Genomic DNA, 27,781 nt, shown 5'->3' on the forward strand with positions numbered 1-27,781 from the left:
AGGATCATAATACAATTCTGTCTCAAGTATCAAGTAGGATAAGACGGTATAATGCGCCCCAACTGGCCAAAACTGTTATTACATGTGTAAGGCTAACGTTACTCGAAAGCATCAATAATAATCTAATAAACTATAGGAAATGACGACTTTGGCAGGTTTTGTTCTATTATTGTCAGGGGGTTTTCTATAACTAATTATGCTCAAATGTGGCCTTAACATTCTTTGCGTATCAAAGAATATTGTGACCGAATTTCATAAAATTTGGTCAACCAAAACCCCCCTGACAAAACCTGCCAAAGTCGTCATTTCCCCTTTGTCGTTGTCAACAAAATCAAAACTTGTGTTACCGCTCCGACGATATTAAAAGGTTCGGTATCAACCGCGGAAACAAAACTCTACTCATTACTAATCCGCAAAATTTTTAAAACAACTGAAAAAGCGCAAGTCTGTACATAAAATGTTTGTTTGCTCAACATTCTGGAACGACGCCGACGGTCAAAACGCCCCAGTCAGTGTAGGCAGGACGATATGTCCATACCAACTGTAGACAAGCGCGGCGAGCCTGCAGCAGTTGCTTTCAAATGATATGGAAACTATTGAAATGTCATTCAAACCTGCTTAAATGGACTTATGTTGGTTTTTAATGTCAAGTACACAGGGGTTTGTAGCCTTTTTATTATGGGATAGATAAAATACTAATGAAGAGCTATGAAACGTATTTGGTTACGGTGGGGCATTAGAGTGATTCAAATTTCGCTCCCCTATGCTTAAACAATAATTTTTGCGGTTTTAATAATCCTCCTAAATTTTTAGACAATTTGGTTGTTATTTGATTGAGCACCATCGTTTAAGCATAGGGGAGCGAAAAAGTCAAAATTTGAATCACTCTAGTGGGGCATTTTTCCCAGGCACTTGTTGAAATCCATTTTTTCAAGACTTTTCAAAAAAGTTTTATTACGTGTTCTCTGTAATATTTTTATATGACTACTCACAGGAAATGCATTTGCGACTTTTTGGACTACCAAAGTTTGCATAAATTGCGTTGAAAAGTAAAAAGTTATCATGGGTATTGCTTTAGGGGGCATATTATACCGTCTTACCCTATCTCTCCTGTATTATTCCAAGCATGGCGTTTGCTTTCGCTATCACTTTTTCTGTGTGATTAACAAAAGTTAGTCCACGGTCCCATTCAATCCCCAAGTCCGAGCCATTTCCGCGCGAAATGTCAATTTTTGTAATCACTTTATTATCTTACAGTACGTTACATAAAATATAACTGATTTTTGACATGATTTTAAGCTATAACTTTATACTTTACACATGTTCGCACCAAATTAAAAAAAAAAGTTCACTAGTATTACACCCCATCTAGATGACCTTATTTACCAGAATGTCGAGACTAAGCAATCAAATCTACCTATTTTTATAATCAACGTTTTATGGATAACATGAAAATTGCTGAAACGCATACGTAATGCACAGCAACGTAAGCTTCGTAACTAACGTACTCCGGAGACAGTACGGTGCTTTCATCGAGCCAGTAATGCATACCGCTATCTGAACGCATCTTTGTACAAATCGCATGTGTTACGAGTTCAGTCAAGCTTAAGAAGACACCCTAGACACCAAAGATGAAGAACTTCTATTGTCCTGGACCAGCCGTCGCTGCGTAACCCTTATGCCACATTTTCAACCGTTCATTCGCTGAAGGAAAATTTCCTAACGTAAAACGGGTGACCGTCATAACGTTAAAAATTATCGAGGAATAACTAACCTGGCGGCTTCTAAATTATTCGAAATCCTAGTGAGTGATGTGATTCTCGAGAACACTCGAAATTGCATTTCCTTTGACCAGCATGGATTTATGCCCGGTAGATACGTTTCTACCTACTTGATGGAATTTACATTGACGTGCATAACAGAGATCGAGGATAAAGCGCAGATCGATGTCGTTTACACAGACCTACATAGAAGCTGCCTTTTATAAAATTGACCACCGTATACTCCTTTGTAAATTATCCCTACTTAAATTCTATGTTCTATCTCTACGATATCTCACGACGCTTAAGCGGGGCGAAGATGAATGCAACGATGCCTGTGAAAGACGCGAATGATCAGTTATTGACCGACCCAACTGATCAGCTGAAACGCTGGTTCGAGCACTTCGATCAACTTTTTCAAGTGCCAGCCAGGCCATCACCACCTCGGCATGATCTGCCTAGGATCCGACGTATAACACGCGTCAATACCGAAGCTCCATCACTGCTAGAGATTCAAACAGCCATCCAAAGCATGAAATCGAATAAAGCCCCAGGGGTCGACCGCATATCAGCCGAGATGCTCAAAGCTGACCCCATGACATCCGCTCAACTACTGCATCGTTCATTTCGTAATATCTGGGACACCGCAACATTCCCGGTCGACTGGATGCAAGGTATCTTAGTGAAGGTGCCCAAAAAGGGTGACCTGACTGTATGCGATAACTGGCGAGGCATTATTTTGCTGAGTACCGTTCTCAAAGTTCTGTGCAAAATTATCCTAGCCCGGATTCAGGAGAAGATCGATGCGACTCTCCGGCGGCAGCAAGCCGGATTCCGTGCCGGAAGATCCTGTGTGGACTATATTGTCACGCTCCGCATCATTCTGGAGCAGGTCAACGAATTCCAAGAGTCCCTTTACTTGGTATTCATTGACTACGAAAAAGCTTTCGACCGTCTCAATCACGAGAATATGTGGGGCGCCCTGAGACGCAAGGGGGCTCCTGAGAAAATCATCGGCCTCATTGAGGCACAGTACGAGGCCTTCTCGTGTAGAGTGCTGCACAATGGGGTCTTGTCCGACCCTATCCGGGTCGTAGCTGGTATGAGGCAAGGATGTGTTCTATCACCGTTATTGTTCCTCATCGAATCGACGAGATTCTGGTAGATGCGATTGACCGTGAACCAAACAGCGGGCTGTTATGGCAGCCCATAACCATGGAGCACCTAAATGACTTCGAATTGGCGGATGATGTTGCACTCCTCGCGCAACGGCGCTCTGATATGCAGAGTAAGCTCAACGACCTTGCCGAGCACTCCTCTTCGGCAAGTTTAGTCATCAACGTCAACAAAACCAAATCGTTGGATGTAAACACGGTGACTCCTTCCAGTTTCACAGTAGCCGGGCAACCAGTGGAGAATGTTGAAAGCTTCCAATATCTTGGTAGCCAAATGGCGTCAGACAGCGGTACCAAGATCGACATAGGCGCACGGATCAAGAAAGCAAGGGCTGCCTTTGCGAGTTTAAGAAATATCTGGTAAAACAGGCAGATAAGTGAACACACCAAAATACGAATTTTCAACTCTAACGTGAAATCTGTGCTGTTATACGCTAGCATGGTGTGTATCAGTGGAGAACACTCAACGGCAGGTGTTCATCAACAGATGCCTGCGGTATATAATTCGGGCCTGGTGGCCTCACAACTGGATCTCAAACAACGAGCTCCATCGTCGTTGTCACCAGAGGCCGATAGCAACAGAAATTCGGGATCGGAATTGGGGCTGGGTCGGCCACACTCTACGTAGGGGCGGAAACGAAATCTGTAAAAAGCATTAGACTGGAACCCAGCGGGACATCGCAGCAGAGGCAGACCCAGAGGCTCATGGCGGCGAAGCCTCAATAAAGAAATAAAAGAAGTCGACCGAAATCTAACCTGGCAACAGGTTAAAGCGATAGCCGGGCAACGCTCAGGATGGAGATCTTTCAAGTCGGCCCTTTGCACCACCGGAGGTGTACAGGATCCATAAGTAAAGTAAAAATTCTATGTACGACTACTGTCCTGACTGAACTCGTACCTAACTGGCAGAGCATTGCGTGTGAAAATTGGCTTCTATCTTTCGACGACTTTTTTTAATACGTCTGGGATCCTGCAAGGTAGTAATCTCGGCCCTCTCTGTTTTTCAACGACGTGACGCTGCTACTGCGAGGTGGTTGTAAACTTGTATATGCCACTAAAATTCGATTTTTAATTACTGGTTTTTTCCGCTTTTCCCGATAAACTTTGTCAAATTTTCCCGGTTTTCATTTAACTTGAAAAAATCAGGGTAAGGTTTTTCGTGTTTTATATTCTAACAAAACAGTCAGTTTTACAGGTCAGTTTTATATCGAAGCAACTGACGGATTGTAACGAACCTTCGAAATAGGTTTAAATTACTCATCTGTTATGCAAAATTCTTTAATCATCAGGACAACTGAAATTGTACGCTTTTTTGGTTGCGGAAGTTTCTGACAGAGACAGTGGACTTGGACATTGCATGACAATTTAGTGTGGTTCTGAGTGAATCAAATAAAATCGATGTTTTTTAACTTAGAGAACTTAGCAATGAAGTAAGTATAGCAATGTATAACCGCGTCATAGTTATTGGCATTGCTTTTCTAAAAATCCACAAAATTATAAAACAACTAATTTGAACACAGATTTAATAAATTTGACCCAAATCTTTGCTTCCGATCAAAATAATTTTCTGTACATCACTAGATATCGACAGAAACCAACCATGTACTAAAAACAAGTAATTAGGTTGTAATGCGCTCGAGTAATGAACGTTGTGGACGGGAATAGGGGGTGCTGCCCATATGGTTCTCTACCCTATTTTGTTTCCTAATCCAAATAACGCATAAAGAAGCGATTTATTCGACTAGCCCAGCGAAATTTGCCCTGGCGAGATCCTTCAAATCTACCTCCGTATCCTGATCAGTGTAGGCCTTTCGGACTGGACACGCTTCAACGACGAAGAAAGATCCAGCAAGCGTTGTTTGTTGGAATCTTCTAATTGGAGAAATTGACTCACCGCATCGACTGTCACTTCCTTCGAGATTTCCTGCAGAAATTTATCATTCGTGCACAAATTTCTCCCGGGATTTTTTTTTCGTCCGGAAATTATTGCGGTGTTAACTTCATCAGGGTTTTTTTTTCATAAATTCAACTCCATTTAACTGCGGGAAATGTTTCGTCACTACATGCGGAAATCCATTCATCAGTTTCTGTTGCAATCGCTTTGGAAATACCTACAGAAATTCGTTGGCGAATGCCTGCATTTAAATTTCCGAGATTTATTTCATAGCATAAGTTCAAGGCCAATTTCATCACAGACATTCTTGCTGTCTTTCAGAAATCTCCGCGGAAATTGTTACGTGAATTCTTGTAAAAACTTCTCCGTAAAATATAAGCCAAATTTATTACATGAGTTCCTGTGGAAATCGCATTGAAAATTCTTGCACAAATTGTTTAATGAATTCCTAAGGATAATATTTCGGATATTATTTTCCAAATTCAATGCGAAATGTTTACTGATTTTTTGTCAAAGATTTATGCGGTCATCGCTGCAGAAATTACAGGGCGTTTTGGGGCATCTTCTCTTAGTGATCAACCATCATGAAAATAATTACAATAATTACCATGTTCGAATAAAAGGCTCACAATTTAAAAGGGAGTAATCTAGCTGGGCAAATGCTTGACCAAATATCAGAACATACTTGTTACTAAATCAAACTTTCAAAGCATTTCTATCTAAAGTTATTCTAAGGCAAATGTTAGGTGCGCAAATTTGCCCTGCTTTATACTCTAATGCGATAGCGCTTCGAAAAAAAAATCATATACGAGGGCGTAAATTACCAGTACGTTAAAATCAGCAGCGTTACTTACATGATGAAAAACACTACTCTAAATATCTCAAAACATAATTTTGGTTTGAATACGATACAGACTTCAGATTAAAGGTTTTAATATCATGATTGAAAAACGAACGACCGATTTTCAAGATCTTCTATTTTGTATCATATTAAAACCAAGATATTTTTCATTACCTTTCATGAGTAGTCTAGTTTAAAATTTATCTCTACTTTAATGTCTTATTGACTGCACCGCAAACTCAAACAATCATTCAAAAAGCAAATATTATATTGTACATATTCCAGAGAAGACATTCCGCGTTTCCACTTGATATCCTGATAAGACAAACCGAATGACCCTCTCGTGCAGTTTCCGAAAACAACAGCATTCCAGTTTTATTGTTATTGGATTTTTAATCCCACTCATAACCGCAATAACATCCCCGGCTCGGGTTCCAACATGGCGCGTGGTAAAACAATAAAGATAAAACTTTTACTACGATCCTTGCCATATAACGGAAATCCAATCTACAGTAAAACTCCTCTCTCTCTATCTCTCTCGGCGGAACCCTCCAACCGGAAAGTGAACTCAACCGGGATCCGAGAACAACAAAAATATGAGTGGTTTTTCGGAACCCGGCACATTTGCGGCGTTCGCCTTCTTCGCCGGAATCAACCGCAACAGCATCCCACGCACCCATTCGCTCGTTTCATCCGAAACGGGGAAAATTTCCGTGGAACAAACGACACATAAACATCATCGTTCGTGAATCCTCTGAAGCAACATAAGAGTCGAGATATTGGCCTCCCGACGATATCACCCCGCCTTTTATCGCTTTATGGATCCTCGCATAAAATTTCAGCCGCGATGAGTTGAGTTGGCCGAAAATTGCACACACCGGGAGAACTTTTCCGCTGACAAGGAAAAGCTTCTTCCGATTGTTTGCCAGACGTTCACGATCCAGGACCAGGGGGCCATCGGCATAAAATCTCCAACGAACGTCGTCAATCCGAATAAGATGAATGCGTCAGGAGGAAATTGCTAATCGAATTCTTCGTATTTTAATGGTGGTGGTGTCGACGATAGTGGATGGGGTGGCTTGGGTCACAGCGAATTTTTATCATCACTCAAGATGACGGCTAAGGGGCTCGTAAATATTGCATTTTCGCTTGTTTTGCGTTGTTTTATTATTATTGGATGGGGATAGGACGGAACTTTGGAGCACTGTTGTAAGCATGTTGTAACTTTTATATGTTTTTACGATGCCGTCATTTGTTGCGGAAATTAGTTTTGTTCGTAATTGAAGTGGGTGGCTGTGGGTTATATGTTTGGGAATAGAGTGGTTTACACCGGATGATGTAGGGGTTTGTTTCTTACAGGCATTAAAGTCTCCGTTATACATTGCAATGTAGCACAACAATGCTAACATCTTCTTATGGTGATGTTTTCAATATAGCACAATATAAAAACGTAGTTACTTAAATCGATTCATGATGTGCTTAAGTTGTTATCAGCATGGTTGCATAACCGTGGAAAACTAAAATTCCTACACTTAAACACTTAGGGTGCCAATATGTGGGAAAAAAATTATCATCGAATTAAAAAAACGACATTGCTCACAAGTTTCATTACCCCAAAATATGACCTCATGCAAAATTTGAGCTAAAACGGACATGATTTAGGAGTGCCTAAAATTCATCAAAGTTTTGAAATTTTTACTCATGAAAATTTTCCCAAGGGGGGGCCAAAGGAAAAGTCGAAAATCGAATTTTTGTTTTTGATGCCAAATAACTTAAACATGCATGGAACGTCGAGATCTGATTTGAAATGAAATCACCAGTACTAGTCCCAAGCTTTTTAATTTTTTTTTAAGTTACGTCAGATCTCGACGTTTCATACATTTTAAGTCATTTGGCATAAAAAAAAAATCGATTTTCGACTTTTCCTTCGGTCCCCCCTTGGGAAAATTTTGGTGGCTAAAAATTTCAAAAATTTGATGAATTTTTGGCATCCCTAAATCATGTCCGATTAAGCTCAAATTTTGCATGAGGTCATATTTTGGGGTAACGTGAGCAATGTCGTTTATTGAAATTCGAAAATGTCATTTTCACTGGCAGCTCAATCAAAACCCGACGGATTCCGAAACAAGTGAGGTTGTGTGAGCTACTTGCCAGTCGGTTAATGTCCAAGTCGGGTGGTTTAATCCCCGGAATAAAGGCAATTAACTTTGATTGAACTGAATCTGAGTTGCGTGCTCTTGCCTACGAAATGCGGTTGTGTCTGAGCTTGACGCCCAATAATGATCACAATATCTCATTTAGATCAGCGAAAGTCTCGAACGAAATGGACAAAATGTTGACACATTGTCCCCCAACACGGCTCTCAGGTGGATGTTTCTCCAGCCCACTTGGGACTGCGTTGAATAAAGGCAGCATGCAGACAAATGGAGAAAATCAAAAGATCTTTTTGAGCGTGGATTCTAATTGGTTAAATTTAAGATAATACCACACTAACTGTGAGAGTGCGTTTTAGATTCCCCCAATAGCACGCTTACCAGGGCTTACATGCTTACAAAAATCCAAGTATATGTTTTGATTATTTTTCAAATATTTAGTATATTTGCAAGTGAACAAGTATAGAACAATGAAAACTGTTTTAAAAACTGCAATAAAAAAAACTGCAAAAATGCTATATGTTCTAGCCCTCAAACAAATTGCTGCCGCATAATTTTGAGATAAACTGCTATGTCATTGAAACCATGGCCGTTGTGTTGCTCTCGCAGTGCGATACTCTCGAAGAATTTTTTTTCCAAAATATAAACAATGCTTTAGGAGGGAATGTTATATAACGCACTACTGAAGAAAGCCAATTATAAAACTTATTCTAGGCAATTACTTGCTTGGTATTTTGCATAAACAGTAATAACTCAACCTACTACCTGATATTATTACGTCACCATTCATAATTACAATGATTGGATGCTTGTTTTCAACGCTGCCTACATTAAAGTTTCATGTTTGGTACGTGCGTTTGACTCCGCTCCCCTCTATATCGACCACCTGTTGTGAATCCTCGCGAAACTCGTGATTCAACTAGGGTAGTGAGCTAATTCCCTTCGTAGTAGGTAGTGCTTGGTTTTCAAATCTAATTTATACGCTAGCCCAACTACTTACTCTAACTAAGTTGTATGTAACACGTATTTTAGAGTTTCTAGTTTTCATTGTGTACTATTAGCGCATTGAACAAATCATAGTTTATTGAGAATCGGCAATCAAAAACACCCTTCAAAATTTTTGAATTTCCGGAAAAATATATATAGCTCTTTTAGTGGAATGTATTCAACCGTCTAAGACGAATTAAGTACTGTCCATTTAATTCCACCAGTTAATTTTCGTTATCTTTGCAGATACGTATTTCGACCACAACTGTGTGGTCGTCTTCAGTGTCTTGTCAAGTACAAGTACAAGACACTGAAGACGACCACACAGTTGTGGTTGAAATACGTATCTGCAAAGATAACGAAAATTAACTGGAGGAATTAAATGGACAGTACTTAATTCGTCTTAGACGGTTTTTTTAAATTTGTCTTATGAAAATCTGTTTACGTCCATGAGAATTTTCATTCGTCCAGTCTAAAATTCGATGGATTGCTGTCAAATAAATCTGTTGGTATTGGTGTGCGATTTCTACAAGTACACCAAATTAGTTTTTTTATGCGGTATCATACCGTGTTAAATAAAAATAACATTAATTCAATTAATATGGGCCTGTTCTGAATATGATATGTGCACATTGTGAAACATAGAATAGAATATGTGTATGGAGCATGTTCGCGGTTATCCAAGAAACACCTGAAGTGGAGGCATTCAGATCTTTACGCGTAACCGATGATCTACAGGCTTGTTTTGTAAATGTAATGTACCCATTGTAGTACAAATAACAGAATCTGCGTATGGAAGATATTTGCGGTTATGCAAGAAATACCTGAAGTGAATGCCTTCAGATCTACACGCGTAACCAATGATCTACAGGCCTGTTTTGTAAATGTAATGTACCCATTGTGGTACAAATAACAGAATATGTATATGGAAAATCTTCACGGTTATCCAAGAAATCCCTGAAGTGAAGGTCATCTGGTCTACAGGCGTAACCAATGATCTACAGGCCTGTTTTGTTAATGTAATGTACCCATTGTGCTACATATGATAGAATCTGCGTATGGAAGATCTTCACGGTTATCCAAGAAATCCCTGAAGTGAAGGCTATCAGGTCTACAGGCATAATCAATGATCTACAGGCCTGTTTTGTAAATGTAATGTACCCGTTGTGGTACATATGATATAATATGCGTATGGAAGATCTTCACGGTTATTCAAGAGATCCCGGAAGTGATGGCCTTCAGGTCTACACGCGTAACCAATGATCTACAGACTTGTTTTGTAAATGTTATGTACCCATTGTGCTACATATAACAGAATCTGCGTATAGAAGACGTTCGCGGTTATTCAAGAAATACCGGAAGTGAAGGCCTTCAGATCTGCACACGTAACCAGTGATCTACAGGCCTGTTTTGTAAATGTAATGTACCCATTGTGGTACATATGATAGAATCTGCGTATGGAAGATCTTCACGGTTATCCAAGAAATACCGGAAATGAAAGCCTTCAGGTTGACACGCGTAACCAATGATCTACAGGCCTGTTTTGTAAATGTAATGTACCCATTGTGGTACATATAACAGAATCTGCGTATGAAAGCCGTTCGCGGATATCCAAGAAATACCTGAAGTGGAGGCCTTCAGGTCGACACGCGTAACCAACGATCTAAAAGCCTGTTCTGAATATGTAATGTGCCCATTAAGAAGAGAGCATGTATCATATTTGAAACCGGAAAATTGATTTTTAGTTCCGCGTTTAGATCGAAAGGCCTTACTCCAGGAATTTTTTGGATGACCAAGAAGAACATATGCTGTGAACACATTCTGTTCTTTGTACTACAGAGAGCATGTACCATATTTGAAACCGGAAAACTTATCTTTAGTTACGCGTGTAGATCGAAAAGCCTTACTCCAGGGATTTCTTGGATGACCAAGAACATATGCTGTGAACGCATTCTGTTCTTTGTACTACAGAGAGCATGTACGATATGTAAAACCGGAAAATGGATCTTCAGTTACGCATGTAGATCGAAAGGCCTTACTCCAGAGATTTCTTGGATGACTAAGAACATATGTTATGAACGCATTCTGTTCTTTGTACTACAGAGAGAATGTACCATATTTGGAACTGGAAAATTGATCATTATTCACGCATGTAGATCAAAAGGCCTTACTCGAGGGATTTCTTGTATGACCGTGAACATATGCTGTGAACGCATTCTGTTCTTTGTACTACAGAGAGCATGTACCATATTTGAAACCGGAAAATTGATCTTCAGTTACGCGTGTAGATCAAAAGGCCTTACTCCAGGGATTTTCTGGATGACCAAGAACATATGCTAAGAACACATTCTGTTCTTTGTACTACAGAGAGCATGTACCATATTTGAAACCGGAAAACTAATCTTTAGTTACGCGTATAGATCAAAAGGCCTTACTCCAAGGATTTCTTGGATGACCGAGAACATATGCAGTGAACACATTCTGTTCTTCGTACTACAGGGAGCATGTATCATATTTGAAACCGGAAAACTGATCTTCAGTTACGCGTGTAGATTGAAAGGCCTTACTCCAGAGATTTCTTGGATGACCATGAACATATGCTAAGAACACATTCTGTTCTTTATGCTACAGAGAGCATGTATCATATTTGAAACCGGAAAACTAATCTTTAGTTACGCGTTGTAGATCGAAAGGCCTTACTCCAGGGATTTCTTGGATGACCATGAACATATGCTGTGAACGCATTTTGTTATTTGTACTACAGAGAGCATGTTCCATATTTGAAATCGGAAAATTGATCATCTACGTATCCTTTATCTGTACCACAAGGAGCATGTACCATACTTAAAACAGGACTGCAAATCTTTGTTCCTGAGCTCAAGCCATTTCTTGGATAACTGGATGACTTATCTGTGACTTCATGCAGAATAACTATCATTTCGGTCAATTTTGAAAGTCAAATTTGAAAGTTTATTTCGGTTCCAGTTAACAAAAATTTCATATGCAATCCCATTTCGACCGCATAAAAATGGTTTTGATTGTGCTGCCATTCAGTTAAATGCCTCAGTCTGTCAAACAACTAACACACATGCTTAACATGTATGTGGGTAGTGCTGCCAACAAATTTCTATTATGAAATTATTTCTCCTGTTTCAAACTTTTGGAATAGTAGAAAATTTTAGTATGAATGACGAGTGTGTATGAAAAATATTTATTTGGAAGACTTTACTTTTATTACGCTAGCGGAAAATAATTGAAAAACCCTACTTTTATTCACTGCATGATGCATTATCAGATGTGTAACATAAGATTATTTCAGTTCAAATCGCCAGTTTGGCAACGCGTTTCTCGACTATAAACAAGGCGACGAAGAAAATAAATTTCAAACGCTCTAAAGTTTGAAAAAAAACAGATCATTTGAACTCCTTCCGGTAGTTATTTTTCACTTGAGCAATAAACATTGCTTTTATTTAGTGCGCAGTAAGAAATTTATGTGAAAAAGTGCGGTGAAAATTAGTGAATTACGTTGATTTTGGTAACGGTGCTGCGCGTCTTCTACAGCAGTGAACGAACTGGATTTTCCTTCGTCGCGCGGATAACGTAGGCAATTGTGCAAAAAGTCTCAGTCGCAAAGTTAAATTTAACTGTATTTCAAGTAAGTAACACCGGAATGTAATTTAAATGAATGCAGATCGTAGTGTACATTTTTTTTATCTCGCCAGATGATTAGTTCATTATTTCAGTTTACGATTCGCGAGTATTTAGTGACTTATAATTTGATATGACGGATACTAGCGCCATGGACGAATTAGCGCATAACCCTACCCGAGTTGAAAAAATAGTCTTTCGGTGTCATATTACAGATGTATATACTTTTTGCAAGCAATAATAGATCTAAACTATGATGAACGTATTTAACTTGAAATAATTCACATGAAATGATGTTAAAAGTTTACCTAATGAAACATACGGTCCATTGTATCTTTGGATTATGGGGTCGTTCACTAATTACGTAAGCATTTTTTCAAGTTTTTTTGGACCCCCCTCCTCCCGCTTGCCTTCGTAAATCAACAAGAGATAGCTGCTAAAAACCGGTTTATTGCGTTTATCGGTTGAGAAATGCATGAATCTAGCGTAATGTAACTAAAATAAGCTTAATACACTTTTTAAAAGAAGCAGTGATAAGTATCTCTACGAAACGATGTATTATCGCTGAATTATTGATTCAGTTTGCGTGATGAGCCAATGTTACATCCAGGGCTAACATTACCTTATTGAGATTTTAATAAGAAATCTTTGATTGTAGTACCGCGAATTACATTTTGGCTCTTCAAGAGTCAGTTTTAAGATGCGTCTCTACACAGGAGGACACAGCAATGAGCAAACCATATTGAAGATACAATTTATTACAATTTATAAAACTGTTAATGATTGTCACAGAAAGATTTGCCTTCCTATAAATTTTCTCTGAAATTGGATGGAAATTAACAAACAAGGTTCTCACAGAACTTTATACAATAAAATATTTTCTGGAGTTTCTCAAGAAAGTATTTTAGAAGTGAAAACATTGAAGAAGCTGTATTGTAAGCATCTTAAAAGAGGACGCTTCTCTTGAAATGAGGCTTGCGGGCCTCTTGGAAGGAGGCTTCCGAGCATCTTGAAAGAAGGCTTCCGAGCCTCTTGAAAGGTAGCTTTCAAGTCACTTCAAAGGAGGCTTCTGGGTATCTTGAAAGGACGCCTCTGAGCCTCCTGAAGGAAAGATTCCGAGTCCCTTAAAAAGAATCTTCCAAGTAGGGCTTTCATTCCCGGAAAGGATTTCCAGGGAAAATGTTATTTTCCGAGATATGTGCAGTAGTTTACTGAATTTCGCGGAAAATATTATTTACAGATTTTTAATTTTATACAAATATTAGATTTGTTATAACTAAGTCTAAAATATCGATTAGTTATATTTTTACTAATTTTTGCTCCCCATTCAAAGCTTCTAGCCAAAGGCATATTAATGTTTCGTTATCAAGATGAATGTATCCACACATTGATAAGAAATAAAGTCGGATACCTGTGTAGATCGACATGTTCCCACTATCGCAGAAGTTTAAATATACCGATTAGGAATTCGGTAATTATGTGAAAGTGGCACATGTTCCAGAAGGCAACAATAGGCCTAAAAGTAAATGTCATCTGTAAACCTTATGCGTGAACAATGTTTAAATCTTTAAATTCGATGGTGCTCAGAATCTTCAACAACTCTATAATATACAATGCCATATCCAACGGGTCAGCTAATAATCGTTTTCACATAATGAAATATGATTTCTGTGTAAAAATCCCAACTTAATTCACCGAGTAGTGATACTGCCTTTCTCGCACTTAGCTAAGACACTAACCTTATATGGAGCTAATATAGTTCGATGAACCATTTTCTTAATAACTTCTAAACGCAAGGGTCGATCGTTACCAAATTCAATAGTGATTAACTAGAACTTGCCCTCTGTCGAATGCAATTTGTTGCGAGAAAGATTACTATATGAAAAGTTGGCTAATGTTTTGTTTTACCTTTTGTGCACACACATACACACACACATACACACGGACAGACAGACATGTGCTCAGCTCGTCGAGCAGAGTCGATTGGTATATAACACTATGGATCTCCGAGACTTATATAAAAAGTTCGTATTCGGAGTGAAATGGTAGCCTTTCGGTACAACTTTGTTGTACGAGAAAGGCAAAAAAATCAGCTGAATTGGACGAAATTTCAATATGGTTCAATATTGTGTTCTTGGAGTATTCTCAGACTTTTATAAAATCTATTTAGGGATAGGAATATTTATGGAATAAATTTGATGCTTTAACATGGAGATGAGAGCATACGACATGCTCTAGTAATTTTGTTGTCCATCCTGTTGAAAACAAATATATTTGGCAAAAAATAAATTGGCAAGTTTCTTTCTTTTATGAAGTGTTTCAGCAATGAGCATGCATGTTAGCAGAAAACTGTTGGCGAAATATTCTAAGCTTCAAAATGTTTTTTTAGCTTAGCTTAGCTTAGACTGACTGTACATATCAATGGTTGCTACTCCGTGATAGATCAGAACTGATGCAAATTGCACTACGATACAAGTGAATAGTGTGAAATCAGATTTACCATCTATTCTCGAAGTGCACGTTTCAGTAGCTCGCAAATGTTGATCGATGCCGGCGCCGGCCAAGTCCTTACAGTCCGTTGGTAAAGAGAGGGAATGCTAGTGTGTAATTATTGTTGCTACTAGAGACCGAAAATACCTCTGCATCTCCACGGGAAGGAAGTTGTGTTAGTTGGGTGGGGTAATCAATAACATAGATCGGGATTCGCTATGGAAAGTGATGTGACCTATGCAATATGAGCGATTGTTCATTTGAATTCCGGATTAGGCGCCCGCGTAATCATTCCTTCAACGTAAGGAAAGTAAAATTGAAAATAAAGTAATATTCACGGCACGTAGTAATCGGAAAGCTAATGTCAATCAGCAACCCTTATTTTATCTCTATTTGAGGTTAAATATTAATGTTCAGCCAGACATATTTTGTTAATTAAGATTATTTTACATGTTGTTTATTTTGCATTACTTTCGCACGCGCGTGTGTGTCGCTTGCCGTGACCAGTATATCGTAATCAGGATCTCAATGGTATAAATCCTGATGTGCCGGTTGGCACTCGTGTTGGGCTTGTGCGCTTTGAGCGGCTCACGGTCGCTTCCCACTTAACATAAAATCGTGCATGGTTCAATACTAGATGCTAAATTGGAGACGATAGACGGTGTTGCACTACCACAATCAAAATTTTTCGAAGGACTGAAAGAGACAGACGACACACCGCCGCCACACTGGGACACCCCATGGGTGTCTTCAGCGAAATTTCAATATACATTTTAGTCAGTATTTTCCACATATGTCGTTTATGCGATGGGCCAGAGTTGGGCAGGTGTTTTGATCGGCAATGAACAGAAAAACTCGTGCCCCTTCATACAAATACTATTCTAAAGACATGATTTTCGATATTTTCTCCAAAACTGAATTTTACTGAAGACCATTTCAAATGCTAATAAAATGTTACCTCCTAATGATTTACAATTAGTCAGGGTGGTAAGTAATTAAACAACATGATAAAATGAACAAAATTAAAATACGCATCGTTCTTATTGAAAAATTATACAAGACCTGATGAAATTTTATTATTGCCCCTTTCGAAGTTTAAAAAAAAAATTCCTGCCGATTTAGATGAAAACGGAGAAAGATTAGTTATGTAAATACTGTATGGATTATTCTTTGTCCATGATTTTTTTATACTAAACAAATGAATACTAGTATGTACACATGTACATTTTATGTAAATAATGTGATATTTGCGAAAGTGTCCAATATTTCCGCGTGTTTTCTTATACTTTTAATAGAAGTGTAACAACTTCCGAAAATATGGAATAATATAAACATAATAACGGTGATGTATTAGACACATTTTGCATATATTACCATGCTTAGTATTGGTATGGTATTCACTTGTTTAGTATAAAAAACTGAATAATATTAAATCCATATAATGTTTAAAAACTAATCCTTTTCTATTTTCTTTTAAGTCGATACGAATATGTTTTATAAACGTTATCTTCCAAAGTAGCAAAAATAAAATTCCTTCAATTTTTAATAAATTCTTTAAAAAATGCGCTGCAATTTTGAATTTTATTCATCTTATCATGATATTCAAGTCTTTGACCCCATGACTGATTGAAAATCATAAGAAGATATTTCTTCTTAGCTTTTTACTGACTTTCAGTTAAATTCAATTTTGTATTTGTATAAAAGGGCATGCATTTTTCTGTCCATTGCTGATTAAAACACCTGCCCGAGTCTGCCCCTTTGCATAAACGACATATGTGAAAAATACTAAAAAATTAAAATTGTGTGTAAAAAAGTGTGAAGAAATCACACTTACGCTGTTTCCCGATTCAGCGTATGGGACGTTTATGCGAATATCGCTAAAAAAATGTGAATATTGACCAAAATATCGGCATTAATGTATATTGAAACTTCGTTGAAGACACCCATGGTCGATTTCATTATTTCAGTGACTGAGAGGTTTTTTCTATGTTTGGACAAGGGCTGTGTCGGTGGTACATCATTCAGAAAGCTTTTGGGTTCAGAGAAGGTACCCCCAGGGGTACATGTACCCCAGGTTGAGAACCGCTGATAAGATGACAAAAACATAACAGCCTCATTTTGGTGAGATGTACATTACCTGCACTAACTAATTGATGAATGTACTTCCTTCGTACGAATAGTTCAACCTTGATAGTCTTGGTGGTTGACAATAATACAATTTGTGCTATGTATGTCAATATAAACCTTGGTGATGAAGTAATGATAATTATGAGGGTTTTTTAATTATATAAAGTCGACGGATGACATCGAAATGCTACAAATAAGCTTAATCACAACCTGAGTTGAATAAATCAAGATTTATAGAGAAAAAATATAGAGAGTTTTGAGAGATTAGCCTGTTTGGCTGGCAGCATTTGTCCTTAATCATCCGGAATCGAGATTTTCATCCTCAAGCATGATCATTTTGTATGAAAATCAGCGCTGGCGTTATAATTTTACCGGGATGCCTAATTTTCATATGGCGGAGTCGAACAACTTTCCTGTTCGATATAAAGAATGAAACTCGGCTAATAAGAGTCAGTCAGAAAGTAAAAGCAAAAGACGTATTTTGGAAGCAGTCAGGCATTTTATTTTCACTGAATTAATTTCATTTTAATATTTATAACACAATTATACGGGAACTGTTATATTTTCCAATACATCGTAACAGTAATTATCTCGTTCCCACAAAAGCTCTAATTTCGTCACTTTTATTTACTAACATGTGTACTCATTACTGAATAAACACTTGCCAGGAAGATGCAATTCAATAGCAAATGGTAGAAATTTAAATCCCCCACGCTATCTTTCGTTCTTATTTGATTAATTAGAGGACATTTAAAGCATTTAGGAAGAGACCGAAATGCAATATCCAGCCAGGAATATCTGTCATTTTATCCGAATTATCAAATAAAAAAATTTAATGAAATTGGTTTAAAACAAAGTAGAGAATACTTACACTGTCCGTAATTAAATTTACCGCAGTATTGCATGTTGTGCTGCCTACGATTATACATCATGTTGGCCGTCGGAAGAAAGCCTTCACCAGTGAATTAATTTTGTAAAACACTTCAAAGCCACAATGCCTAATGAGTTCAACAATTTATCTATCGGATGGAATGCCACCAGCTCAACTCGATTGGTACTGTTTTTCACCTGCGTCAACTCCTCAACAAAACTGCACAAATTTCACTTTAATTACCATCCAGCAAAATGCACTGATGCCACTCTGATTATGTGTTGAAATCTATGTCAGGGCAATTTATGAGTAAATGACCACCAGCAACATTTGAACTATTCAATCACAGCACAGTAGAACCGATTGACCTCCGTTGGTCCGGGCAACGAACTTGAATCCCGACGAAGAGTGTAAAATATCAGAATCAACTTGATGGGAGCACCCTTCGCCAAGCTGGAGCAGCATCGTTCGACATACCAGGCGAGATGGCAATTAATTTTCTAAATACTTCTCCTTTCAGTACTCGGTCTCAAAGGTCTGCACTGATTGCTGCATTCCAGGAACTGAACTTGTCCTCATTGAACTGCTGGGCCAGCACTTACATATATGTCTATTTATAACAAAACTACAATCACACTTCGAGCGCCGTTTCTCGCCAATCGAATAAACAGGAAGCCTGCGATCGGAATCGGGAAGGCAGAGGGCGTTGCATTCAGCCGGTTACGGAAACAACTGCTGCAGCTAAAACCACGATGATGATGGGTTACCAATAGTTACCGGGATAGTACGGCAGCTTCCACAGTCAATGCAATATAGGTTATTGCGAGTGGCTTCTCTCTATTCTGGGAGATTCCTGGAAATGCCAGTTTTGTAGATTTCAGGGTAGCAGCTTTGCCCCCGTCTAAGTGTGAGAGTTTCGATTCAATGAATGAAATCGATAGTTGAATGAGGGCAACTGACTACTAGGTATTTTACTTCGGTTGTCCTGGGAGCTGGCTCGTCCAAGGTTACAGCGATCCCTGACTGACACCCTTCTTCGTCTTCGGACTGTTTCCGATAGCTCGATGGCTGCACAAGTGAAAGTGAAATTAGATCGTCTCCAAGGGTGACCTGTTGGTGCTGCTGCTTCTGCTAAAATCAATAGCACGCGAGGCAGATCCTCTTCAGAAATTGGATCCCTTTGATGCTGCCGCAGCTGACGGCGACGACTTTGAGCTCTTCGTTGACGAACTGATTTTAAAGCTTGTCCCCTGGCGCCACTCGCAGGTGCTGGGGTGTGCAAAATCGAAAGTCCTTTTCTCCCTTGCGTGTCCTTTGCCACCCCGTTATAGGCAATGAAACGTGAAAGCTGTCTATTTCTATGTTTGGCACGAAAGGCTTTCACTCTCTTTGCCGACACTTCTGGGAAGGAATGTCTGCACAAGACGGATTTCCTCGTTTTTCCGAAAAGGAAAATCTCTTCCTCGACGGGGTCTCTTACTATAGCAACAAGTTTGCCAGTGCCGGGACAGCAGACATTGCTACCGTTCCAAACTGACGCCAAAAGTGGACTGCGTTCCCTGGTAACACCACGCTTCCGTTAAGAACGGCAATGGCCAGCCAACAAGGACGAACGACGATACAAAAGCCTGAACTTATGCTGACGGAACGACGCGACGGTGTAGAATGAACTGAATTCGATACCGAAATATATCTGTGAGATATGCGGCGGCGGTGGCTGCTAGCTGCTTTGCTACTACACATCTTCATCGTCGTCCTCGCTCTCGCACCGATCCTGGCTGCCGATTTGCTATCCTCCTTGCTCATCCTGCCGCTAGAGAGTCCAGCCATGCAACCACCCCGGATGTGATATGCCACGAGAGGGATTATTTTGTCTGTGCACGCATTTCCACTACCACCACCCACCCCAAACGCTGGCGGATGATTTCTCTCACTCGACGTGAGATGTTATGAAGGGAGTTGACTGACAGGGGGGTTCCATTTTTTTTTTTTGAGTATGTCCTGCCATGTTGAGCCAAAGCAAGGCGACCGTCATTGTTGCAATTCAGCTGCCACGGTTGATGGCGTGCGTTCCAATCCTGACAGCAGCGCCGCCCGTCAGGCAAGCGAATCATCATGCTTTAGCCATTGCAGTCATCAGCATTGATGGGTACGCATTCCTTCGTTTTGATTCGACGTAAATAATTGTTGATTGACGGTAGTTTACATGGTAAAGGTGGAAAATGTGGTTAATATTTATTTACGAGCTTCGTAATAGTGATTTAAGGCACAACCTTGCGAATTGTGAGCATCATAAAAAGAATTATGCTGAAATATGGTTTGTGATGGCATGATTTTTTTATTTATCACGATGTAAATGAAATTATCAATAACCTGGATCGAAAAATGATTCTGTGGACTTAGCATGAATTGGATATTTATTTATTTATTGGCACATTTCCATCTGGCTTGAAACCTTAATGATTTTTTTTATCTTTTGATGAGGGAGTTTGACCACGCTTTCGTTAATATAAGACATAAGCATAAATAAGGCCATACCTACCTTATAAAATTTAAAAATCTTTTTTTTCAAAGAGCAGCGTGAGCATTTAAGTTTATCCAGCGAAGTGATTAGTATTTTACTCATATCAGCTTGTTTCATATCAGTCTGATATGATTTTTAATCTGTTCTTCATCGTAAATTGTACCGTCTAACTGCAAATCACTGTTTTAGGATGTTTCTGCATACATTTTTGCATATAAACTTCTAACGAGTTTAGCACCGCCCAAAAGTTGACCGATTTGGCTAAAATTTTGTTCAGAGCATCAGGCCGTCAAATAGATGACGTCACGAGGAAAGCCCTGCCGAGAAATGATAGATGCCCGGTATACTGGTGGAGTCCCGAGATTGCGGCCCTTCGATCAACCTGCCTCAAGGCTAGACGAAGGATGCAACGTGCCCGCACCGAGGATGAAAGAGCGAACCGCCGTGAGGTGTTTTGAGCTGCGAAACTGGCCTTTAACAAGGCCATCAAGAGCAGTAAGAGAGCGTGTTTCGACATCCTATGAGAAGGAGCTAACGCGAATCCATGGGGTGACGCCTACAGGATAGTGATAGTCCCATGACCAAAACCAAAGGTAGCTCTTCACCCCCCGAACGGTCCCCAGATAGGTTGGTGAGGATTACCGAGATACTCTTCTTGTCCCAAAGTACAAGTCCCTGGCCTCCTGCACTGCAAGGCGATATGGTGGCTCCGGTGACGAACGAAGAGTTACTCGTGGTGTCCAAATCTCTGGTAACGAACAAAGCTTCAGGGCCTTGATGGAGTTCCGAACAGTGCTCTCAAGGCAGCAATCATAGCGAACCCGAACGTGTTCAGGCTAGCTATGCAAAGATGCCTAGATGAGAATAGATTCCCCGAAAGATGGAAAAAACAGAAACTGGTGTTGTTGCCGAATGTCGGAAAGCCGCCGGGCGACTGTTTTACAGACACGACGGGCAAGTTGCTAGAGCGGATCATCCTTAACAGGCTGACCCCGTACTAAGAGGGTACGAACGACCAGTCAAGCAATCGGTTCGCTTTTCGCAAGGGTAAGTCCACGTTGGACGCTATTAACTCTGTAGTAAAGACCAACGATCCAACAGAAAAGGCGACGTATTCGATACTGTGCGTTAGTGACACTTGATGTGAAGAACGCGTTCAACAGCGCAAGCTGGGATGCCATCGCGCTCTCGTTACACCGGCTTAGCCTGCCGGTGAGCCTGTACCGGATTTTGGAAAGCTATTTCCAGAACCGTGTACCATTATACGAGACCGATGCCGGTCAGAGAAGCGCAAGGTTCAATACTGGGCCCGGTACTATTGAACCTTATGTATGACGGGGTTTTGAAGCTAAAGTTCCCTCCTGGTGGTAAGATCGTCGGCTACGCAGATGACGTAACGCAGATGACGAGTCAATTCCCGAGGTAGAACTGACCGCAGCACACGCGATCAGCACGGTGGAGGATTGGATGAGCGCTAGAGGCCTGCAGCTCGCTCAACATAAGACGGAGGTGGTTATCGTCAACAACCGCAAGTCGGTTCAACATGCAGTGATTCACGTGAGTGAAGTCGCGATCGCATCAAAGCGGAGTTTGAAGCTCCTTGGGGGACAAGCTGACTTATAGCCATATCGACTAAGCGTGCAAGAGGGCTCCGATTGCTGTTGCTGCATTATCGAGGATGATGTCCAACAGTTCCAAGGTGTGTGTCAGTAGGCGTAGGCTACTGGCAGACGTTATCGTATCTGTTCTTAGGTACGGTGGCCCGTTCTGGGTGAGAGCTCTGAGAATAACCAGTTACCTGTGGAAGCTGGAGAGCAAGTACCGCTTGATGTGTCTCAGGGGCAAGCCAGAGTAAACGCGACGTGCGATGCGACGCGACGCGACAGTGCAATTTGACAGCCTGTTGATAATGATTGTTATTCTTTTACATGAGTCGCATCGCGTCGCATCGCTCGTCGCGTTTACTCTGGCAGGCACCTCAAAGTGATATCTGCCTACCGCACGATATCACACGATGCAGCCTGCGTGACTGCGAGCATGATGCCAGTCGGCCTGGTCATTAGGGAAGACGAGGAGTGTTTCGAGCTACGTGACATGGGGAAGTTCATTTCCATCTGACACAATTCCTGTCAGGCCATGGCTGCTACCTCCACAGGTTTGGGCATACGGAGGGCCCAGTCTGCCCTGACTACCCAGGTATTGATGAAACAGCAGAGCACATAATGTTCGTATGTCCCCGTTTCGACGTCGAAAGAAGAGCTATGATAGACGTTTGCGGTCGGGACACAACCCCGGATACCCTTATCCAGAAGATGTGCGAAGCGGTGGCGAAGTGGAACGGAGCTTCGACAGCAGCCACTCAGATTGCCTGCAGCTTGCAGAGAATCTGGCGCGCCGAGCAGCATTCGACAAGCATGACTAACTTGCGATTGGTTAGTTAGAGCGAAAACTGGCTGAGCGCGGGGAAGTGAATGAGAGGTTTGCACATGTCGATCTAGGCAATTTTCGGAGTGGAAATTGTCTCGATTTCCCTGGGCATAAAAGTATCATCGTGTTAGCCTCATGATATACCAATGCAAAAATGGTAACTTGGCTTAGAAACCTCGCAGTTAATAACTATGGAAGTGCTGAACACTAAGCTGTCACAATGTGGGGAATGCCAATAAGAAGAAGAAGAAGGGTAAATATTAGACATGTTCATTATTTTCAAAAGTATTCCAAGACCCCTCTAGGGGTCGTTCAAAAATGATATCACAGGTTTTAGGGGAGGAGGGGGTCTGAGAATTTGTGACAGTACATTCAGTGGTGGAAATACTCGCCTCACGACTAAGAAAAGAGTGTAATTGGGCCTACAAAAAATTCCACACTCGCGCGAACCTACTGCCTGCATTTTTCTGGCGCTTCCTTTGTTCGAATGACTCGCGAAGCTTCACGAACATTTTTCGGGGTTCGTTTTTTTGTTTTCTCTGCGAGTAGTAGGTAGGCAAGAAAAAGGCAAAACAAATGTTCGCGAGTCTTTTGCATTGCCTACTTCTTGTTTTGTGAGTAAGGTTCGCAGATTTCCACCACTGCAGTACATATGCTAGATATACATAAAGCGTCATATTTGAATCGCCCCCTATATCAATGAGTATCTTAAATGCAGTCTCTTGACCGATTTTCAGCCAAATCCATGGAGATTTAGAGGTGCATCAAACGAGATTTATGATTTTTCAGACTTTTTCATAGCAATCTCGAAATCTTGAGTGGGCTATGCGGTAGTGTCAGCGCCTGCAGATAAAGAGGTCCAAGGTTCGAGGCGCCGAGAAAATAAAGACTTTTTCTTGTAAAGTCTTGTGGAAAATGTCATGTTTTCAATGATCTTTCGTGGTCGTTAACTACATTTGAATGTGATAGATTCTTATTGCATCACTCATGCCACTGACAAATTTCAAACAACCATCAATGATTGTTTATGTCCATCATTGCAGTGTGTTCAAGGTGTTTTTAACTTATAATTAACGGAGTGTTAATTATTTACTATGTCTGAAACCTGGTGGTGGGCATATTTTAGTCAGCGACACGAGACGAAACGCTGATACAAAAATAACACCGATGGGCTATGGATCTATTTCTGAGTTAGTAAAGTGCACGCCTCCTGATTACGCTAAAAAATTTTTTATAATAATGAAAAACCTCAAATTCTACTATACTACAATATGCAGAGTAATCCCTTCCTTTATCTTATCACGGAGAAATGGATTTCCGGTTTACCTCCTTTCAAAAATACGGCGTTTTTTATCGGTTGCTTAACCAAAAAGTTCGTTTTTTATGAAATGATTATAACAAATGATACAAACGACGTACCTACAACAATGTGCCTGTGCCTTTCAGCAAACAATGCCCTTCAGCAAAGTGCCTCAAAATGAAATAAGGAACTTCACACAATGCTAATAATAGAAATACAGAATTAAAAAAAATATCTCAAAATGTGGTGGGCAGGGCTGTAAATATTCGGCAGCACTGGATGAAGGTGATGTTTTTTTATTTCATTTTTTTATTCCCTCCCTTCCTTGAAATCGATTCCACTTTCCCGAAGAGGGAGAGGAGTAACCAACACTCAATAGAACTCATATCACCCAATGCGCCACGAATATGAAATTTACCACAGTAAAATCTCGCTTAACTTTTCAAAAGGACCCAAGTAACATTTTTTTATGAATTAATTTGAATAGCGCAATCAACAGAACAACATGAAAGCTTTTGTTTGCAGTACTCAAATTAATTCATGAAAAAAAAATGTTACTTAGGTCCTTTTGAAAAGTTAAGCGAGAAATGTACACATTCGCCCAGCACATGACAGAAATTCACCACGCGTTTAAATGGGCCACTCACACTCATGCGGTAACGCACGAACTGAGCAGCCTGTCAGAACGACTTGTGTTGGGTTGAATGCCAAATTGAGCGGCTGGAGCTGGAATGATTTTTTGGCTGCCCTACAGTAGCACTCACGACGGCGGCAATGAGATAGACGGGAGAATATAGAGGAGAACGGTCCAAAATGCACCCCTTAAGCTTTTTCGATGTTTTCGCCTATATAAACAAAAATAGCCAACCATTTCAACGTATAGGGGCAAAATTTACAAACCCAGCTACATTTCACAATGATCTCCTATTCAAAACAATAAGGATTTCATGACTTTCTAACGCATTTAAAAAATGTTTCAAAAACAGGCCTGGGGCAAAACGCCCGAATGGTGGTCTAAAATGACTCAATTGCATGTAAAATGATGGTGAACGCATGATTGTTTGTTTTTTCTTAATGGATTGAACTACAATCTTACGGATGTAGTGGAAGAATAGCAAATCGTTAAATTTGAGTGAATATAGAGGGATTTTGTTAAATTTTTCCAATGAATCTCAATGATGGATAACTAATTATGAATAGTAAAGGTAATATTCGTTCATAAATGTACTATAACAGATTATATGAGTGATTTTATGAGTGAGGCCATTTTGCCCCAGGGGTGCACTTTGGACCGTTCTCCCCTACTGAGATTCATGCTTTTCACTGCATTGACTTTGACATATTTCAACCCTGGTGGTGGGACCATAGTCTAGACTCGATGTTGAAGAAATCTGGTTTCAATATAATTGTTATTATACTTCTGACAAAGCCGGATAGTTCCACAAATAGTTTCAGACAGTACGTGGAAAGGCCTGCGCATCCAAAATAGTAAACGATGTTTTTTCATGTTTTACACTAGAATAATTATATACCTACATATAAACATATAGAATAATTATATACCTATATATAAACATCTACGGGAAGATCCATTAATTACGTAACGCAAAAATTGGGCATTTTCAAACCCCCCTCCCCCCTATGTCACACTTTTTGTATGAAACATTTGAAAATTTTGTATGGATCGTCACGCTTCGCTGAACCCCCCCTCCCCCCACTAAGCGTTACGTAATTTGTGGACGCTCACTTTTTTTCCCCGATTTATTTTTTTTGTATAATTTCGAGAAATTGCAGTTTTTCCCGTATTTCCCGCATGGACTTTCAATTCGAGCATATTTCCCGCATTTTCCGATTTCCCGACTCACTGGGCACCCTAATATATCCTTAGGGGGAGATCCCCCAGCGCCGGACACTTCCCAATACCGGATGCTCCTCAAAACGACACTTGCATAGGTCCCTACACCATCTTATTTAGTACAAAAGGAAGCTATTGAAAAGTCGTTTATCGGCATGGAATATCAGATCTTCATGATGTAAACTTTGTACACCCAACCGGCGGATGTTAGATTTTCTAACAATCTTGTATAAGAATCTACCAAAACCTATATAAGAACTGGGCATATGCAAAATTGTTAGATTCTTATACAAGTATTGTATAACAATCTAACAATTTTGTAAGCTTTTGTAACAATATTTGTTTGAGAGCTTACATTCTTTGTATAGGAATCTAACAATTTTGCATATGCCCAGTTCTTATACAGGTTTTAATAGACTCTTATACAGAATTGTTAGAAAATCTAACAACCGCCAGTAGGGTGATACAACATTTGAATTAAATAAAATTGTTAAAAACCTTGATGTTTTGTCTACAATATTAAAATCAATCTAATGCATTCTGATTGTGTGAATATGTTAAATTTTAGTAATATTTTAGACGAGCTCGGTGGTCTAGTGGCAACCGCTTCTGCCTTATAAGCAGGAGGTCGTGGGTTTAATTCCAGGCTCGTCCCTTTCCTACTTTATATTTCTATCATAGTTCTTTCTGTGTTTCACGTTCTACCAATACGATTCCTACTGTTATAACCTTCCACACTAACTATTCCAAAACCTCCCGTCGCACCTATGAGAGGTCGTACGAGGTTCTCTGCATTTTTCTTAAGTAGGTGTCCAACTAACCATCCTTCCCCTTCCCCAGCACTCGCAAGGACGTGGCCAGGACAGATCTGGACTATTGGAGAGTGCATTGCTTTCATCTCAGAGATAGTGGTTAGTCCCAAATCAATATCTGCGGTAACGGGTGAAAGTGATGCTACTTTCATACAATAGTCTTGGCTTGTACCACCTACGAATTTGTGCGAAATGCTCAATGCTAATGTTAAATTTTAGTAATATTTTAAATAATGATCATGATTTGTTAGATATACCATGTAATTATGGTGCAAAATCAATTTCTGAATCCGGTAGCATCCGGACAGTAAGATTTTTCATGTGACTAAATAGCCTCAATACACCTGTTTTGTTAAACTTACTTCAATTCATTTGTTGTTTTTTTTTTGCTAATTATCAGAAAGCCGAAGATATAAGCAAAAACAAAAATTGAAAAAAATAGGGGGGTCCCGTAGTGTAGTTGGCAACACGTTCGCCTCATAAGCGAATGGTCATGGGTTCGATTCCCAGCCCCTCCACCAAACTCTCGTCAGTCGCCGGATCCGCAGCCCATACGGTGGCGTTTTGGGGTACGCGCCTTACCGTGACGGCTGCCTGATGACGACTTACAACTTGTTCTTCTCGGAGGCATTCCTCCAACGTTCCCCGGAGTAAATGGCAACCGAACAATGCAACGATCATTGGATACACGACATGGACAAACGAACACTCACGAGAAGATGAACTGGCAACAATAACAATAACGATTAATGGATACTATCTAAAAAGAGATTCTGTGTGGATTCTGTACAGCAGAATTCTATAGGGTGGGTGTACCAATTGTCGCCATACCTAAGAACAACTATTTTTTTAAAAATATCTAAAAGGCGTGTGGGTGGACTTTATATATCAAGCGAAAGGTTTTACTTAATGCTCCT

At 40.0% G+C, this 27,781-nt stretch overlaps 1 protein-coding gene across 14 annotated transcripts in view; it reads right to left on the reverse strand.

Annotated features, from left to right (window-relative positions):
- LOC134220467 (DNA-binding protein RFX2) overlaps positions 1 to 27,781 on the reverse strand; it is a 201,083-nt gene that overhangs the window by 55,414 nt on the left and 117,888 nt on the right. The window contains exon 1 of one of the 14 annotated variants that reach the window (XM_062699617.1): positions 17,947 to 19,476. The exons of the other annotated variants lie outside the window; for them this stretch is intronic. Coding sequence (XP_062555601.1) covers positions 17,947 to 18,007 — 61 coding nt within the window. The 5' untranslated portion in view covers positions 18,008 to 19,476. Of the gene's footprint in view, positions 1 to 17,946; positions 19,477 to 27,781 lie in introns of those variants that run through there. 14 annotated transcript variants of the gene reach the window in all.

This window comes from Armigeres subalbatus, chromosome 1 (genome assembly GCF_024139115.2).
Source record: "Armigeres subalbatus isolate Guangzhou_Male chromosome 1, GZ_Asu_2, whole genome shotgun sequence".
Lineage (NCBI taxonomy): Eukaryota > Metazoa > Arthropoda > Insecta > Diptera > Culicidae > Armigeres > Armigeres subalbatus.